Raw genomic sequence first — 19,483 nt, 5'->3', positions numbered from 1 at the left:
CAATCATTATTCTCAACTCACAGAATATCAATCGAGTGAAAGTCAAGTTTATTCAGTGATAGAAACAATACTAATTTGAAAACGAGAAACAAATTTAATTACATCGTTTTATGTTAACTTTGCAATACACGCAGAAGTCGCAAACAACTCATCTGAAATGCAAATTATATTGTTTGCTACAGCGGAAATCAACGCACACAACATTCCCAACTAGTAGAATATTTTTATTAATATCAATCGAGTGATCACCTGAAACAAAGTCAAAAGCAGTAATTAATTTAGGCAAACATTTTTTTCATAATCACACAGCGCAAATATACATCACAGAAACACGTCTTTTTCATTCAGGACCCACTAGTGGAAACGAAGTGAGAGAGTTCCCGTACACATTCGGTTAAGGTTACGCCCGCAGGGAGTAGGGGAATCCAAACAATGGTCTCGATATACAAAGCCATAAAATCGCTCCTACAAGTCAAGTGAGGGAAGGAGGGGCTCTAGCATTGTCTTGTACATAGAATCACTGAGAGCAAACATTTTTCCTTTACACATCACATCTTTTTTGTAAATTGACTTTCATAATTCTAACGGCAGGTGGAACATTATGAACCAGATAATAAAATTTTCATAAATAAAATTAGCACCAATATGATTTAATTAAATGTCGAGGCGCACTACAAAACAGAACAGACAACTGATATACATTGAAGAGATGGACAGATTTTGTACTCGTTACCATTCGTCATGGGAGGACCTGATAAAAAGTTGCTTCGAAAAGGAGGAGCCGCGAAACGATTCATTTATCGCTGCATTTCAATACGTCCTAGACATGGTCGTATTCGGAGATATGGTGCAAATTATGGAATTCAAGATGCGAGAACTTGTATGCCGAATCTACAATAGTTATAAAAATATTTGCACGTCATCGTCGGAAGGACCACTTGGGCTGATGGTGGAGTTTTTGAGGTTCGCTAACGAAGAGTTGAAATACACTAGACCAAACGTAATTGTAATCATTGCAATGGGCATTGCATTAATCAAGAAAGCAATCCGATCAAATTATCATATACAAGCAGTCTATATCGCACGATTCATTACGGATTTGTTGAAATTACACCTAACGGTTGAAATGGAAAGTACATAAAAACATCTTATCACGTGGTATATTCCACCCTAGAACCTCTACACATTTATTTTATTCTACCAGTCAAGGATGTCAAATGAACAGAAGTTCAATATTGTCGTGCAAGGTCTGATGTATTATCACCTGTTGAAACTCAACAAACATATCAATTGCGGTGGACCACCAGACGATTTTCATCTAATACTCTCTTGTACGCCATTCAAGAACATTCATACAAAGAAAGGAAGCATCAATAAGAGATTGTGTAAGTTCATCGCGACAAAGTGCAAGTTGTTGAAGCAATACAAACACGGCGACAACATATCACCTGCCTTAATCAACGCTGGATTCAAGCGCCCAATAATCAGAATAAACTACCTGATGTCTTCGGAATTCATCAAGCAAGACAACAAACGCAAACTTCAGAGTTTGGAATAGAATTGTAATTTATCAAAATAAACAAGTGTATAATTGATATAATAATTGTATTCTTTGTCATCATTGTAATGTATTCTACACAGCGCAACGAAAGCAGCTTTTGATTAGATTGCTAAGGAGACACTACGTACAAGGATCTTCGCATGGAATCAGCGCTGGCAATCAAAGAGATTTTTACACGACCACACTCTATACAACACCGACGCCCGAAGGAAAGAATTGTAGAAGAATCGATAATAGAAATTTAGAGGCATGTTACATCAATATTTGCTTACAAAGAGGATCACTAATATTTTGCGAAAGCTTATTTTACGAATTAAATTGCACAGTGTATATATTTTCTCAAACTATTGGACAGTTGACAATACTATATTGCAAGGAATCTATTATCAAATGACGCGAAGGTGGAGTCTACAATTCTAATCATCATAACATGCGGCACACAGTTCCAATAAGATTTTGGGAGAATCGAATCACACAACTGTCATCAGAAATGTTTAATTGCTATACAATGAAGATGAGCACTATGCATAAGATATGTAATTATGATAAGTAAATATTCCTTTTGCAAACTTCTCCCTTTCTCCGAGTTTTAAGTAAATTTTGTTCGAAAAATATTCGTAACTTTTACTATCCACATCGTGGAGAATTCACATTACGTTATAGAGTATATAGAAAACATCAATACACTCGATTAAATTCTTTGTCATCGCAAAGGAGTTCTTAAAACCTTCGCGTATCAAAGTGAGCCAGCTAAAGGTGTGAAATTACGCTTTCTACAACTCAGTTCGTAAATTACTGTAGCAATTCAAATTTTAATTAAACACTTACTGATAGTCTCCACTGCTCCGGAATGTGATCTGATAAATTTTATCAATTAATGTACAAACAAATATCTTGTATACAATGTGTGACTATATAGACAGCTTTTTAATCTACATCTTAAAAAAAAAATTGTAAGAAAGAGTGTACAGTTTTGACTTTGAAAATTTAAACACGAACCTTTGGTGTTGGAGATTACGTTTTGATTCATTATGAGCTAAAATCTTCTAAAATTAATGTATGTCCTTCCAATTGTAGTGCCTCATATGCCGTGACATATCGAATAGACTCGTAGTTTTTCAGTATGGCTAATTAAAAACCTCGGGTACATTCTGTGAATTGAAGCTACGTTTATGTGTGCTGCTTTGGTTAAGTTTGCAAAAGGAATATTTACTTATCATAATTACATATCTTATGCATAGTGCTCATCTTCATTGTATAGCAATTAAACATTTCTGATGACAGTTGTGTGATTCGATTCTCCCAAAATCTTATTGGAACTGTGTGCCGCATGTTATGATGATTAGAATTGTAGACTCCACCTTCGCGTCATTTGATAATAGATTCCTTGCAATATAGTATTGTCAACTGTCCAATAGTTTGAGAAAATATATACACTGTGCAATTTAATTCGTAAAATAAGCTTTCGCAAAATATTAGTGATCCTCTTTGTAAGCAAATATTGATGTAACATGCCTCTAAATTTCTATTATCGATTCTTCTACAATTCTTTCCTTCGGGCGTCGGTGTTGTATAGAGTGTGGTCGTGTAAAAATCTCTTTGATTGCCAGCGCTGATTCCATGCGAAGATCCTTGTACGTAGTGTCTCCTTAGCAATCTAATCAAAAGCTGCTTTCGTTGCGCTGTGTAGAATACATTACAATGATGACAAAGAATACAATTATTATATCAATTATACACTTGTTTATTTTGATAAATTACAATTCTATTCCAAACTCTGAAGTTTGCGTTTGTTGTCTTGCTTGATGAATTCCGAAGACATCAGGTAGTTTATTCTGATTATTGGGCGCTTGAATCCAGCGTTGATTAAGGCAGGTGATATGTTGTCGCCGTGTTTGTATTGCTTCAACAACTTGCACTTTGTCGCGATGAACTTACACAATCTCTTATTGATGCTTCCTTTCTTTGTATGAATGTTCTTGAATGGCGTACAAGAGAGTATTAGATGAAAATCGTCTGGTGGTCCACCGCAATTGATATGTTTGTTGAGTTTCAACAGGTGATAATACATCAGACCTTGCACGACAATATTGAACTTCTGTTCATTTGACATCCTTGACTGGTAGAATAAAATAAATGTGTAGAGGTTCTAGGGTGGAATATACCACGTGATAAGATGTTTTTATGTACTTTCCATTTCAACCGTTAGGTGTAATTTCAACAAATCCGTAATGAATCGTGCGATATAGACTGCTTGTATATGATAATTTGATCGGATTGCTTTCTTGATTAATGCAATGCCCATTGCAATGATTACAATTACGTTTGGTCTAGTGTATTTCAACTCTTCGTTAGCGAACCTCAAAAACTCCACCATCAGCCCAAGTGGTCCTTCCGACGATGACGTGCAAATATTTTTATAACTATTGTAGATTCGGCATACAAGTTCTCGCATCTTGAATTCCATAATTTGCACCATATCTCCGAATACGACCATGTCTAGGACGTATTGAAATGCAGCGATAAATGAATCGTTTCGCGGCTCCTCCTTTTCGAAGCAACTTTTTATCAGGTCCTCCCATGACGAATGGTAACGAGTACAAAATCTGTCCATCTCTTCAATGTATATCAGTTGTCTGTTCTGTTTTGTAGTGCGCCTCGACATTTAATTAAATCATATTGGTGCTAATTTTATTTATGAAAATTTTATTATCTGGTTCATAATGTTCCACCTGCCGTTAGAATTATGAAAGTCAATTTACAAAAAAGATGTGATGTGTAAAGGAAAAATGTTTGCTCTCAGTGATTCTATGTACAAGACAATGCTAGAGCCCCTCCTTCCCTCACTTGACTTGTAGGAGCGATTTTATGGCTTTGTATATCGAGACCATTGTTTGGATTCCCCTACTCCCTGCGGGCGTAACCTTAACCGAATGTGTACGGGAACTCTCTCACTTCGTTTCCACTAGTGGGTCCTGAATGAAAAAGACGTGTTTCTGTGATGTATATTTGCGCTGTGTGATTATGAAAAAAATGTTTGCCTAAATTAATTACTGCTTTTGACTTTGTTTCAGGTGATCACTCGATTGATATTAATAAAAATATTCTACTAGTTGGGAATGTTGTGTGCGTTGATTTCCGCTGTAGCAAACAATATAATTTGCATTTCAGATGAGTTGTTTGCGACTTCTGCGTGTATTGCAAAGTTAACATAAAACGATGTAATTAAATTTGTTTCTCGTTTTCAAATTAGTATTGTTTCTATCACTGAATAAACTTGACTTTCACTCGATTGATATTCTGTGAGTTGAGAATAATGATTGCCTAATAGTTGTGTCTGATCTGAAATACATTAAATGCAACGTTTCTCGTTGAGTATTGTTTGCACCGATAATATTTTCTCGTTTGCTTAGAAAGTCTATTCTTAGATTTTTTTTTTTTTATAGAATTCTTATTGTGTTCTTTAGAATCGAATAATTCCAATGTCTATTTGCGATCAATAAAAAATTTCGCCTCTGTACACCGGTCCTAAGAATATTTCCTTTTTGGAGGAAAGAATTTGAAAAAGAGAGAGGATTTCCCAACCCCGCAGATTGACAACAGGTTCCCCGCTTTTCGGGCTGTATAGATGGAGAGAGTGACCCCACCGGTCTGCATAGAGGGAGAGAGTGACCCCACCATGTCTCGAGTCTGGTTGTACTGTGGAAAGTATAGCTGTAGTGCGTGTTTGGATACCTCTGTCAAGGTAAGTGCCTGAGTAGGATATTGTTAGCTCGCAAGGTTGATTTTATGATAGTTCAAAAGATATATTATTTCAAATTGTAATGTTTGCTATTATTTTCCTGTGTGTTGTTTACATGTTGGCAGATGCATCGTTCAAAGCCTTTCTCTGCTATTCATTCGTGCATGTTTATCGTTTTGATTGATTCTTTTTCAATTATTTTCCTGCATGTGTCTGTTGTTTACCATTGGTAGATGCACCGTTTAGAGTGTTTCTCTGCTATTCATCCGTGCATGTTTCTTGTTTTGTTAGATTCTTTTTCATTTATTTATCCTTTGTGTACCTCTTGTTTACGTGTTGGATTTTGGCTCTCTATTATCTGTTTCAGTAATATTTTCCTGTCTGTTGTTTACACGTTGGCAGATGCGCCGTTTAGATTGTTTCTCTGCTATTCAGCGTTAGCTCTGTGCTGTATTAAATTATTCATCATGTGCCGTTCAAAGTGTTTCTCTGCCATTCATCCGTGCATGTTGATTGTTTTGATAGATTCTTTTTCATTTATTTTCCTGCATGTGTCTGTTGTTTATGTGATGTGTTTGGGTTCTCTATTAGCTGTTGATCGTTTTTCTCATTATTTCCGTATGTCTATGCTGTTTACTTAATAAGAAATTGATTAATTGTGTAATGTTGGAATAATCTTCCCTATTGCGCTCGAAAATGTTCATAATTGTCAGGTGTACGCCTCCTGTCTTCAACAAATCAGTGCAGATATTATTAGAGCTGATTGTTGGCTAGGAGCGTGCTACGCAGTGAAGTTCATTTTTAATATATTTTCTGTGTTGAATTCATAAAACAAAGTGTCTCTTAGAATGAAAATTGTATGGGGAAGTCACGAGGATGATTTTATGATATTTAAAATGATAGTCTCCTCCTCTGTTTGATTAACCAATGTATTGTTATAGATTTTATTTCCTCTTGTGTTCGTGTCCCATGGTCTTCCAGGTTCTCTGCTGTTCACATACATCTGTCAGAACTTCCCGCTATAGCACTGATGGTTCTCACATATAGGAATATTAATTTTCTGATGAGTTTGTTTTTTTCTTCTGATTTTTGAATGATAGATTACTATGTTGTTTTGATTAAGAATAACTTCTTTGTAGTGTTGTAGATTTTATTTCCTCCTGTGTTCTTGTCGTTCGTATTCCGCGGTCTTCCATACATCTATCGGCACCCGTCTTCAACAAATCAGGGTAGATATCATTAGATCTGGTTGTTGGCTAGGAGCGTGCTATGTGGTGAAGTGGAATATCTTCTTTGTAGTGGTATAGATTTTATTTCCTCTTGTGTTCTTGTCATTCTTTATTCTGTTTGTTGGCTAGTAGTGTGCTATGTGGTGAAGTGGAATATCTTCTTTGTACTGGTATAGATTTTATTTCCTCTTGTGTTCGTGTCCCATGGTCTTCCAGGTTCTCTGCTGTTCACATACATCTGTCAGAACTTCCCGCTATTGCACTGATGGTTCTCACGTATAGGAATATTAGACTTTTTATAATAAAACTTTTAATTTTGGTTGTAATCATATTGATTAAAAATATATTCTTTGATTAAATGTGTCATAATGGAATACTAGCTGTTGCGCATGAAGCTACATATTAGAACTATGTAATTAAAACTCCGCTATGGTTGTCATGTTAAACTTTTTGTAATAAAACTTTTAATTTTGATACACGCGCAACCTGAAAAAAATTGCAAACGAGGTCGGCCCAAGGTGAAAAATCGCCAAAGAGGTGGGCTGGTGTTGCCAGTGTGCATGCCCCTACTTGCGTTCCGCATGAAAAAAATGCGAATGAAGTCGGCCCAGGTTGAAAAATAGCCAAAGAAGTCAGCCCAGGATGTACAACCATAAGTGTACGCTCAGCTCTTCGGTCCGCTAGTAAACACACGGACAACCCCCTCACCTCCGCTCCACCCACCACGCGCTAAAAAAAATAATAAAGAAAGTGCTAGAGAAGTCGGCCCAGCTATTGTTCTTGAAGTTACATATCAGAACTTTGTAATTAAAACTCCACTATGGTGCTCAGGTTAGAGTTTTTGTAATAAAACTCTTAATTTTGATTCTAATCGTATTGATTAAAAATATCTTCTTTGATTAAAATGTGCTACCCCTTCTGCTTAATTGAAAGCTTGCGTGATTATCACTTATAAAAATTGTGATACCCCTTTTATGCTATTGCGTCATACCTGTAATAAGTATATTCTTTATTACGTGTATTGTGTTTCTTCTGCTTCATGCTTTTGGCTAAGTTTTTCTCCTTCACACAGAGTCATAACATAATTCCTGACATTGATGACTTTAATAAATATATTTTCACATGTACTTTTGTGTATGACTATCCTTTGCATGTAAACCACCCACTGCGCACCTGCTGTATCGGAAAAAAATTGTGAGTGAAGTCGGCCCAGGTGGAAAAATGATGGAAGAAGTCGGCCCAGGCTGAAAAATATGATCGAGTAAGCGCGCACGCAGCCCTCCGGCCACGCTCCGCCCACCGGTAAGAGGAGCTTCAGAGCCTCCACCCGAGCGCCGCCTGCCGCGCGCGAGGAAAAATACGCGAAAAAAGTCGGCCCAGACGCGACGGTGGCGCTGCCCTGGCGGCAATGTCGTCAAATGGACCCCACCTATTACTACTCGTTTTTCGTTCCGGTTTTCGTTCCGGTTACATCATAAACGATCCGGTACCGGTTCTGCTCCGGAGCAAAAAAATAACGGTTCATACCGGTTTTTAACCGGTTCTGCTTCTGCTGGGAATATTCATCTCCACAAAAAAAAATCAATGTTACAAAATGTAAACATGTTTATTCCGCATACATGGTATTTAATATTAATAAACAGCTGTGAAATTGGCAGCTCCTGGTTCCTGTAGGTTACTGTCTGTTCAAATGGGCTTTCTCCTTTCTTGAAGCACATGCTACAAACGGACTTGTTTGTCGTGACGTCATACGTAAAGTACTTTCTTGCTGGATTGGAGCGACCGCGTCCCATCCGAATGTCTGTTGCTACTGTCTAGCCAGCAAGCACCACCGCACGAGTATGACGCAAATCGAGGAACACCTTCACTCACAAACGCGCTCGACAGCTCCGTTTTATTTTCTTCGTGTCCTGTCCACAAAAGAGCTGCCACTTCGCACGCGCTTGCCCTCGCGTATACGTAAATGTATTCAACTTAGCTGCTCTCAAACAAGGGACGCGTTGCGCGACATTACCTATAAAGAAGCCGTTATGCAGCCCCCTTGGGTCGCTGTTTAGTTGAGGAGAGTTTGCGGGGATCAAATTAAAACGAACACTACGGCACATTGCTAGAGAGTCACATGTACCTATATGTCTGTGTGCGTGCGCGAACGATAAACCATTACAAAGGGAGCCTAAGGGTCATAGTATACCGACATACATTCCACCGTAACCGTAACCCTCGTATAGTATCCATGACATGACTTCAGAGCACACGACGTCTGTTTCATTCGCCTATCCGTAGTCCAAACTGGGGAAGTTTTTCCTTGGACCGAAAACCGTTAAATATATTTTTCGGTTTCCCTCCTGAGCGAAAGAAATGCATACGGTTTCGATTCCGTTCCGGTTCGCACCAAAATAGCGTTTTTTTTTCGGTTTTCGGTTCCGGTTTTCGGTTCGCTCCGACACCCTGCTTACAAGTGCACGGACCCAGGGTTTTTCGGATATGCGACTTTTTCGTCCCTTTTACCATGTGGTGGTTGTGTCGTCGCAGTACGAGCACTAGTCTGTTTACATGTGCTCAAATTTACACAGGGTCATTTTGAAAACGAAGCAAGCATATACATAGAAAAAGGAAATACGAAACAAATATATTTTTTAACCGAAGCGTCGTTGTGCTCACTGATCCCGAATGCACATATAGCACACATGCCAATACAGCGTGTGTGTCATGTAATGTGTCACAAAACAGAGGCTTAAAATTCTACTTCGGGGTGTCACTGGCGCTTGTCATCCACGACCTTCTGTTAACTTTTGGTGTGACTTGCGCGCACTTGATCGATTTTCAGTCGCAAGAAATATTCTGAATAGAACTCTGAAATGTGCCAAGTCAGCGCAACGTTTTTTATTTCGTTTGTCTGTTGTTGTCTTTCTTTGTGTATTTTCTTGTAACTCTCTTTGTGTATTGTTTGTGTAAAGGGCATTTCGTTTTCTCAACAGAAAACACATTACCCTACTACAATAAAAATAGATGGGGAAATTTTTCTTTTCGCAAAATCTCAATCGCGTTGATTACTCCGTCACGTATTGTAGGTTACTGTGGAAAGAAACGACGAGTCTCCCCTTCCCCCCCCCCCCCCTCATGCCCCAGTTCCCTCTTCCATGCTTCTGCTCATAGCGGCCGCAGGGTTGAAACGACGCAGCTATCTAAAGCAACAGTGAGGAGGTTACAAGAAAAGTCGTGTCACCGGGTGCTTCGTCTTTTCGACTTTTTTTTTTTTCCTTTTTGCGTTTGCATAACTTGACGGAAGACTGCACTGCCGGCAATTTCCGTGATGCGTATGACAGTCTTCCTTTTCCTTTTTACCATTACCTGGGATGTATTGTGATGCCATGGGATCATGGCTCGAGTCATGCTGTAAGAAATATTGAGTCGATTCAGAATTTAACATATAATTCCATATTCGATTCGGAACACAGGTATGCGCTTCGAGATCCGAAATATTCTAATGTTTGCGCAGCTCAAATATATTTGACAACCCAAGCAGCACAATGTACTGAAAGTCGAGTGGAATAGGGGTGGACGGTATGTGTCTTCTCAATGTTCTTTAGCTTCACGATTGCGTTCAAGGCCTTCCACCTACCCGTCCACCCCTATTGCACTCGACTTTCAGTACATTGTGCTGCCTGGGAATGTATGTTTTGACCTTAAGTCCTTCAAGGATGTATTGCTCTGCATTTCACTCTTCACCGGAGCGGACAGAACCGGTGCGCTTTCTCGTTCTTCATTCTATCACGCTCGTGCAAGTGGGCGGGTCGCGCACACACTGATTTTGATCGGCAGTGACGTAGACCAAACTTCAGGTTGCCAGGAATGGGAAACATTTTTCTTGAACTTCGGTTGCTCAAAACTCCTCCCCGCGCGACGTCATCTTCTGAACTGAGTTCTGCTTTGACGAGTCTAGCACCCATAGTCTGTGTGAGGGTAATCAGTGACGAAACAAAACTGCTAGACGTTCCTTCTCTCTGAATTTCACAGTATGAGGCGTTCAGTGAATCAAGACCAGATAGCGGATTTCCAGGCAATAAGAACTGCGCCTTTGGCGCCTGAAAAGGCTAAAACGGCACGTATTTTCTAGAAAACGGCACAAGCAATATCGCGATACAATAGTCGTGAAGGAGCCACAAGACATATTGTTCTGCAAGTAGGATGCGCCAGATCGTTTCTCTGGAGTCGTATCTGCATCCTCTGTGGTTAGCTGACAAAATAAGATGACCAACCTTGGTGCGTTAACTAAGCCTTGACGTTATTTTGTGCTATAGAAATTTTAAGAAAGGTTGTACTTTGCGAGAGAACTACAGACTCCGATTATGGTAATCCATCACCAAACTTCAAGTACGACAGCAGATATAGAAGTTAGGAACCAAAGCAACTCGTAGGGGACCTACGGTCTTAGCAACTGTCAGCTGTCTCCTCGTTGAAGGCATAAAAACAGAAGTAACGGCGTCATTTCTAAGCCTTCCGTCGTAAAGTTCTGCTTCCTGTCGCTCAGAATCTTTTGTACGCAGAGAATGGTCTAGGCGATCGAGGCAACCGGTGCGTGCTTGTACGACCAAACGTTTTTGCGGGGCGTATCGTCTGGAATAGTCAAGTGGAAGCGTCACCAGTGGACAAACGCATGGACGGTCGATGTCTGGAAACGAGGTTCTCTCTCCAGCTCCTTGTTTACTTGTTACACACTTTCTGCAGTATATACATCTACTTTGCGGAAAGGCCTGCAGTGCTCGCCGTGCAGGCTCTCACCACTTTGAATACACCATAGATAGCGTTGTCTAGTCGCTCCAACTGCTTTATGCTATCCAACAGCATACTCAGTGCAGTGTGCTATAAGAAAGTGGATATCAGTTTCATCTGTGTTTCCGGAGAAAGCCGTCTGTGCGGTTGTAACGAGGGTAGCTTCGTCCAGTAAGAAACTACTAACGATACGTTGGACAGCGAAGCAATGTACCGTGCCGCTTACAGCCATGTACATATTCTATCTGGTAAAATGGTCTGGAGTGGCAGGAGAACGTCTGTATGTTGGTCTTTAAGAGAGAGTTACGCCGGTATAAACTGGTTTACGGTAGTGCAATCATTTCTGATCTCATCGTGCACTCGGTAAAGCCCGTGCGCAAAACATGTGATGTAACTCATGTTGGGATAAGAGGGCCTAAGGTGGGACACAGCGCACATGTAAGAATATGTCGTGAATATCAGAACCACGCGGTTAGTTCTACACTGTTGGCTTCACGGACATCAGGGACGCATTGACAACACATGCCATATCCCTTGACCTTGGTAGTCGGTTTCGAAGAAAGGAGTGAAAAAAAGAAAAAAAGAACAGGAAGGCATTTATCGGCTTTTAGTAATGAAAAAGGCACTAACGATACGCGTCTAAAATACCCGTTTCGACTTGATTAGTGCTTGGAACATTGTAAGGCACTATCTCCTATGCATAGTATACTATTTCAGGCTGCACTGTTTTCATGAACTGCATACTCATTTCACGCCCTAAAAATAAAGTTGTTGTTTCACGGCATGAACTCCACTATGCTCAGGTCTCTGATCATGACACAGTAGCCATACGGCTCCAAGCGTTAATCATCACTCTGATACCGGATGTTTCATGAAGGCCCCCCCGGCTGAATAATTCGTAAACAGGTGGCGCTATCGAAAAGCTTTCTTTTCAGTAAACATCCCTGACATAAGTCAAGAACTGAGGACTGAGCGTGTCATTAGCATACGCGCGTTAATTAAATAAAACCCCTAGCGTTTAACTGCACCTCGGACGCTTTTGGAACCTCTGTTTTACCGAGCAGGACATTTAACGAAAAATATTCGAGAAAAAAACGCGTCGACAATTGGTGATACTTTTCTTTAGTAATTAATTGATTTACGTTTACATATTTCTTACGCGGAGCAGCGTATAGTGCTTCCTTTCGCTTGAGTGTCCGGCTGTCAATTACGTCTTCACCCGCCTGATTCACATACGGGGATGACGCAAGGTAAGGAACAGATGGAAAAGTCGCTTCGGAATGCCTTGTCCGCCTCTAAACGACTACTGCCCAGCGCTCGCGGTGCGTTCGTCGTCATCACGATAAGGGGACGCTATCCCAAATACAGAACGATAGTACCGAAAGCGCTGTGTTCCGGACGGGCAGACAGTTGTTCATTGTGTTGAGCCTAATTTTTCGTTATGGAGTTAAGTTCAACTAGTTACTGAGGGAAAACCACAGCCATGCTTTGCATCCTATGCATGATGTAAGAGATAGAGGAGGCGACTTACATGCCTCCAAGTAGCTTTGTTTGAAGTAAAATGTAAGGAAAAGAACTTTGCTTCTCGGGAAGCAGTCTTGGGAAAAGTAACTTGGAAAAGTGAGTGAGTTAGTTATTACAGGAACAAAGTAACTCAGTTGCAGGTATAGTTACTCTGTACGAATATAACTACTTAAGTTATAGCTACAAGTAACTTTGTTACTCTACAGTTACTTTAAAAAAATGGCAAAACAAGGACTGTGTTACTCTGTATATGTGTGTATTGGAGCAACAGCTGCTACTCAACGTTAAGCTCTGCAAGTCTGCTTCACTTTATTCCAAAGTATCCCTTGTAATGCTGAACAGTCGCTCGATATGGACACTATACGGGACGGACCGTTCTTCCATATTGCACTTACGAGTGCTGACCACAGAACTGTTTTCTTGTAATCAGAGTACCGGCAACGTTTTACATTGTAGCAGTCCAATATCCACATGCGTCAACGAATAGTGAAAGGAAGTGTGAGCGTTTCCCGACATGATTGCGAAAAATTTACGATTCTGAAAGTAACTAGTTACTGCAAAAAAGGTAACTACGAGTAGTTACAGCTGAAAGTTACTTTCTTGGGAAGACTAATTAGTTACTCCCCAATACTTTTTAAAATTCCGTGTTAGCTCAGACAAGCAACTGTGGCTATGAGCGGCGTACAGACGTGGAAAGAGGGAGAGAGGACAGCAGGAAGGAGTGGGGGACAGAGTGGTTAGTATGCGTCCTCGGCCGACTTCAGGGGGAACTGTGCCGACATTCGTCTGGAAAGTCTTCGGAAAACCCAGGGAAAACCTCAGACAGCACAGCCAGTGACAGGATTCGAACCCGTGTCACCTCCCAGTATCGGCGCGGAAAGCGATCATCCTAACCACTGGCTACCCAAGACTGACAGGAAGGATGACGCAAAAAAAGCTAGTGGTACACGAGACATGTAGTGTGGATCCCACGTCATTCTTTCCGAATTGGCATTAACCTATTTGTAACCAAGTAATAATCCTTCCCAACTGTCTTTCTAGGAGGCCGTCTGTTCGACAAATACAACCCTCATCTTCTTCTCATCCTCTCCGTGGCCATAACGTCGTTCACATTCGCATTACTGCCTCTGAGTGTGAATTTATACCTCGCATACCTCGCCAGTCTTGTGAATGGTCTCGGAGTAGGAGCATTCGGTACAGGTAAGACCATTTTATTCATGAACAACTCATTACGAAAGTCGTCGCGGATTGAAAAATATTCGTGTGTGAACCATGCAAAAGAGCTCGGCCATAATCATCTTGTGTTATTTTATGTGTAAGGTGTAAAATCAAAGGTGTCCTGTTACCACGAGCAACGGGGTAGACTGTAGGGTATGGCTTGTCACGACGAAACATCCTCGTAGTATTTATATAACTTGTTGTGCAGCCCTGCCGTTTTCTTTTTCTTTTTGTGCAGGTTGTAAAATAGCAGTAAAGAGCACAGCCTCAATAGTCCCTCACTCTAGACGTGACGCCTTTATCCTACCCATTCTTTCATACTTCGCGAACGTCGATGCCCACGATTTGTCCTTACAAATTTGTGAAAGCTTCTTCTTTCCCTTATTCCTTCGTTTTTGATCTTTACTTCGTATTACAGGTGCCCAGGTTCGCCTGATCAGACTATGGCCTACCAATCCTGGTCCTGCGCAGCAGACCTACAACTTCTGCTTTGGCGCGGGATGCTTATTAGCCCCACTACTCGCTGAGCCATTTCTCTCAAGCCCTGCAAGCGCATCGTTCGGCTCCGGAAACCAGACGTGGGTTCAGCCTTTGCCAGTGCTGAAGGAAGTACATCGTAACACAAGTTTTTCTCATGTGTCCGAATCGGAGTCCAATATCCGATACGGATTTCTCGTCGTCAGCGCTTTTCTCGCATTCGTTTTTCTGATTATGTTCGTCCTGTTCTTAATCCGTAACCACAAAAAAGAAGAAACAGAGGAACTCGAACAGAAGGATAGTCGCTCTGTGCAGTTATCCCCTGATAACGTACGATTCTCTTGGATAGTAACTGGACTGGGGGCGTCTTACATATGCGCATGCGTCGCCATGGAATCCGCCTACGGACACATGCTGACGACGTTTGCGGTCATGTGCGACCTCCACTTCGCAAAATCATCCGCTGTGTATCTTACCGAAGCTTTCTACATTACCTTTACATTTACGAGAGTACTGGCGGCCTTGGTAGCGTTAAAAGTGTCACCGTTCGGAATGCTGCTCACTTCGAAGCTTATCCTTCTCATCACATTCACGGTTCTTTCATTGCTGGGTTCGAGATCGAGAGCTGTACTTTGGATAGGCACAATGATATTTGGCATGGGGCTCTCTGCAGTGTTTGGTGGCGTAATTTCCTTCTGCGCCAAACACGTTGTTTTCACTAACTCGATGATGTCTGTGCTTATTTTCATGGATGGTTTGGGCACAATATCGCCCGTTGTTGTTGGGCAGTTCATTGTTCAGTTTCCCATGATGCTGATGTACACATGCACGGCAACTGCGGTCGTGATGATGGTAATTTTAGTCATAATGCACGTACTTACCAAGAACAGAGGTAAGGGGAACACTAAAGTGGTAGCCCTAGAACGAGAAACAAACAGTGGGTTGGGACACCAGCTAGACAAAAGAGGAGCGTGATAGCAACACTTTTACTAGATTGCGTTATAAATTGTCAGTAATTCCCGATATGTCCGCTGTACGGCAGGTAGCGTGAGCATGTAATTGTTAAGGTGCACCTATGCCGTACAACCTCTTCAGCAGTGGTATTAGATGACTGAGTGTCTTCACGTGGAACACGTACACGCAATGCCTATAACGTTAAAGGATGACTTTGGAACGATCTTTGAAAAAAAAATTGTTGCACGACGCTTTTGGTACATACTGGCCTCCAAATACCGGCTATGGGCATGGTTTCCCCCTTACGCGATGTATTCTGCGGACGTATCAGCTAATCTAAATCGAAACTACTGTCGGGGGAGGAAACCCTTTCCCAGAGCGCCCGCACGAACCCGACGCATGACGTCACCGGGTATGTAGAAGCAGCAGAAGTACGCGTGTGTCGCGGCCGGTTATAATGGTTGAGGAGCAGTGTTCCGTCATGGGTTCAGGCCATATTACGATCCTGTATACTATTCGTCTGACTCGGACGAGTGCGATGAAGTTTCTTCAGAGCTACCGTTGGACGCGGACATCAACATGCGTGTTACACGGGTGTTCGCTGCGTATGACGAGTCTTCCTTCAGATTATTTCTATCAGACTTGTGCCGACTACCAAATAAGGTAATATGAGCACCACCCTGTATATTCGTACCTCTTTGGGTCTTCCTTTTGCGGACGCACCCGGTTGAGTCAGCATATAGGAACACCGAGGAAGAGCGTAGGAACAGTGTGGCTCCGCAATACTTTTCGTTCTTGGAAGACAAATAGTTTCATAAGAAAACTCTCGTTGCTGGGTTGAGTCCGTGTCGTCCACTTCCCTCCGTGTTCCATCTGTGTCTTGTCCTTCCTCAGACTCAAGGAAATGTTGCCGCTCTCAGCGTTCTATCAGCTCACTTGCACCCTTCTGATTTGTTCTTCACAAATATCTTGTGCATCAGACGTGCTCTGATGTCGAACACCTCAGATTCGAAATGGTAGCAATATATTCTAGGCTCTGTCTAAACATTCCCCTCATTCCAGTCTTTCGGAGCGCTGCCTCTCACTCACGGCGACGCCCTTTTCATCTGTCGGGATGCGAAAGTAAGCAACACCCGATGTAGAAATGTTGCCGAAAGTTTTCATGCAACACCTCGCATTACCTCTCTGATTACTCACTGTTGAACAAAAAACGAGAAACCTACAAGGCGTTGAATGCACACAAGAACAGATCAAGCGGACACATACCCAGTGATGCAGGAATGGAGCCTAGTGTTGCTTGCAACACGTCCTTCAAGCGGCGGTTCAGAACCGCCTCACATTCCAAACATTATTTGTGACGTCTGCGCTGTTTTCAGCCGAGATATTCCGTAACTGGGTTGGGAACATGTCAATAACCGGAAAAGTAACAGAAGCGTGCAACCGATTTTCCTCCGAAGTCTCCCTTTAAGTAAAAGGTGGAAAATTTACAATGCATCACTTTCAAAAATATGTAAGTGCTGTCAATTGTCAATTGAAAGACAACAGACAGGTCCATCTACAGTCAATAGACAACAGGTTGACTTCTCACTCCCGTTCTATAGATACTCGGCCCGTTGTTTTCTTTTTTTTTTTTTTTTGGGGGGGGGGGCTGGGAATATTGATTGTCCTATCGGTTTTACTGACTTTTCAGTGTCTTTCCTGATGGAAGATGGTTGGATGGAAGCGCATGCAGTTTATACTTTAGCAGCTGACATGTGGTAGTTACCATGCACAATGATACTCCTTTCGAAAAGCCCCTTGTAGAAGTTCATATAGGACCGATTTTCAAGCTTATTGTATGTGAGCTTATGAGTAAAGCGAGCCATACGAGTTGTGTGAGCAGACAGCATACAGAGTACGGAAACCGTAAGCTCCATGGGCCTCTTATGTGTAGCCTCATTGAGAATCGGACCTGAACGCAGTTGAAGAGTTGCACTATACAGGCATTTGAACGTATATTTGCGACCTTGCAAACAATATGAGCTGAAAGGCTTGTATTAAATAAAGATATTTTTCCTGATATGTGTCCTCTATTTCTGACTGTAGGCATTCCAGATCCTTTCTCAGCAATGGCATAGACTGCGTATTTAAAGCACCACTGCATACACAAAAACGTGACATTCAGTGGTATAAATGAACATAATGCAGACCCAACACAAACGCTATTGGTGACGATTATGTATTCCTCTAACTTCTGAAACAATGGCCAACCATCCCGGGTAGCACAGCGCGTCGGGCGAGGTACGGGAACGGCACGGCACAGTCGGCTTTCTGTTGCCGATATCGCCCAACCGATTCCCGATCTCGCGTGCGAGGAGGAAATGAGAGGGGGAAAAGATAGGATCGCGCCCCGACTTACCACCGACCGAGTGCCGACAGATGGTCATGTGACCATGCGACGGTAGTTACGCTTGAAAGATAGATTCATTGCCCGACTTAGTTACGACATAACGCCGACCGGGATCCCCATGACAGTTGTTTCCCTGTGATATTTGTGAAATTTTACGACCTCTGAAACCATGAAAAGCGTGACTCCACACATCATAGCATTTTCAGCCCTCGAAGAGGCCGTGCATGTTGATGGTCTATTCGGAACCCCTTGCGTCCTCTGTGCCCCCAACATGCCTCCAAAATAGGCAGACATTCCACTAGTTCAAAATAATAGCCCTCCTCTTCCATCCATGTGTTCACGTTTCAGTTCATACTCAAAGTGTAGATCAAGGTCGCAGGATACACGAAATGACATACATGACCTATTCCTCATCGTCCAAATTGCCTGTTCCGTGGTACCTTTTTTAGAGCAACGAGCCCAGCCGCTTACCATATTCTGTTTGGCGTGTACAACAAAAACAACTTTATTTTTGGCTTTGGCTTTCGCTGTGGCATAAAATGTTTGGCGTGTAGAAACTTTCGCCTTTGCAATGAATTTGCTCGAGTGGTGCATCAAAAAAAGAAAAGAAAAAAGAAAAGAAAAAAGAACACACAAGCGAAAAACTCATACAAGAATCACATCGCACAAAAAGTATTGTGAACAGTGCTGAGTGTTGTCCAGTCCATCCAGCCCAGTTCCGAGAGGAGTCAATCACGCTAGGCATTGACTGAATTCTTAGAACATCAATAAATACTTGTCACCTACATCGTGATTCACAACGCACCATAGTTTATTCATTGTACAATATACAAGGATTTCAAAAAGCAGTTGTAGACGACACACAAAAGCCTTCGTGCTACACACTTGCAGATTCTTCGTATGGCGTGCCTTCCTGCACCTGACAGATTTTATTTTTTGTCATATCTGCATCATCAGGTTGCTGCAGGAAGCCCTGTAGCAAATGACAGTCACTGGCAGTGCGGCCGGCACATATTTCCTCTTTAGTGGAAGCTCGGTTGATAGGTGTCGTCGTTTTTGGTATCCGTACAGCTCTCCTAGAATATAGACCTTCGTCAAGAACATCCACCTCAACATCTAGGTAAAACCAGACATGTACACGATATTCAAAAATATATTTAAGATAAGATAATAAATACTAACGTTAGAATGTAATTAAGATAGAGTATAAATACATGAAAATTAAAGTAATTAAGATAGAGTACAAAATACTTCAAAAACTACTTGAAATACAATTAAGATACTTTTTATCCTTGAACGCAAAAAGTCACCGGTCACTTGTCCATGCGGCCAGTCGCCGCTATGCCACATGAATCACCTAAACCCCGCGCACTACACCTGCCGCCGCTGTGTGATAGGAGGGTAGTTTCATTTTAAATCGAACAACGCGTGACAGTCGTATTTTTTGTAATTCGCCCAGAACAAAATCAGGTTAGAGGACAGCTCAAACGACGCAAATCGCGCCACGTGCGACGCTCGTGCGTAGAGTAGTTTCCGCGTGGGAGAGGAGGAAAGTCTGAGGCTGCTTGAGCGCGCTTTCTTCTGGACCGACTTTGACGTGATCTAGCACCGCTGAT

General features: G+C 41.8%; 1 protein-coding gene across 1 annotated transcript in view; it reads left to right on the top strand.

Annotated features, from left to right (window-relative positions):
- The window catches only part of LOC135387122 (sodium-dependent glucose transporter 1-like), a 46,297-nt gene extending 28,760 nt beyond the window's left edge, over nt 1-17,537 (top strand). Inside the window, exons 3-4 of the mRNA XM_064616500.1 lie at nt 13,871-14,029; nt 14,466-17,537. Of these exons, the coding sequence (XP_064472570.1) occupies nt 13,871-14,029; nt 14,466-15,499 (1,193 nt within the window). The 3' untranslated portion in view covers nt 15,500-17,537. The remainder of the gene's footprint in view (nt 1-13,870; nt 14,030-14,465) is intronic.
- The last annotated feature ends 1,946 nt before the right edge of the window (nt 17,538-19,483 follow it).

This window comes from Ornithodoros turicata, chromosome 3 (genome assembly GCF_037126465.1).
Source record: "Ornithodoros turicata isolate Travis chromosome 3, ASM3712646v1, whole genome shotgun sequence".
Taxonomy (NCBI): domain Eukaryota; kingdom Metazoa; phylum Arthropoda; class Arachnida; order Ixodida; family Argasidae; genus Ornithodoros; species Ornithodoros turicata.
This window is presented reverse-complemented; position numbering and strand designations above follow the sequence as displayed.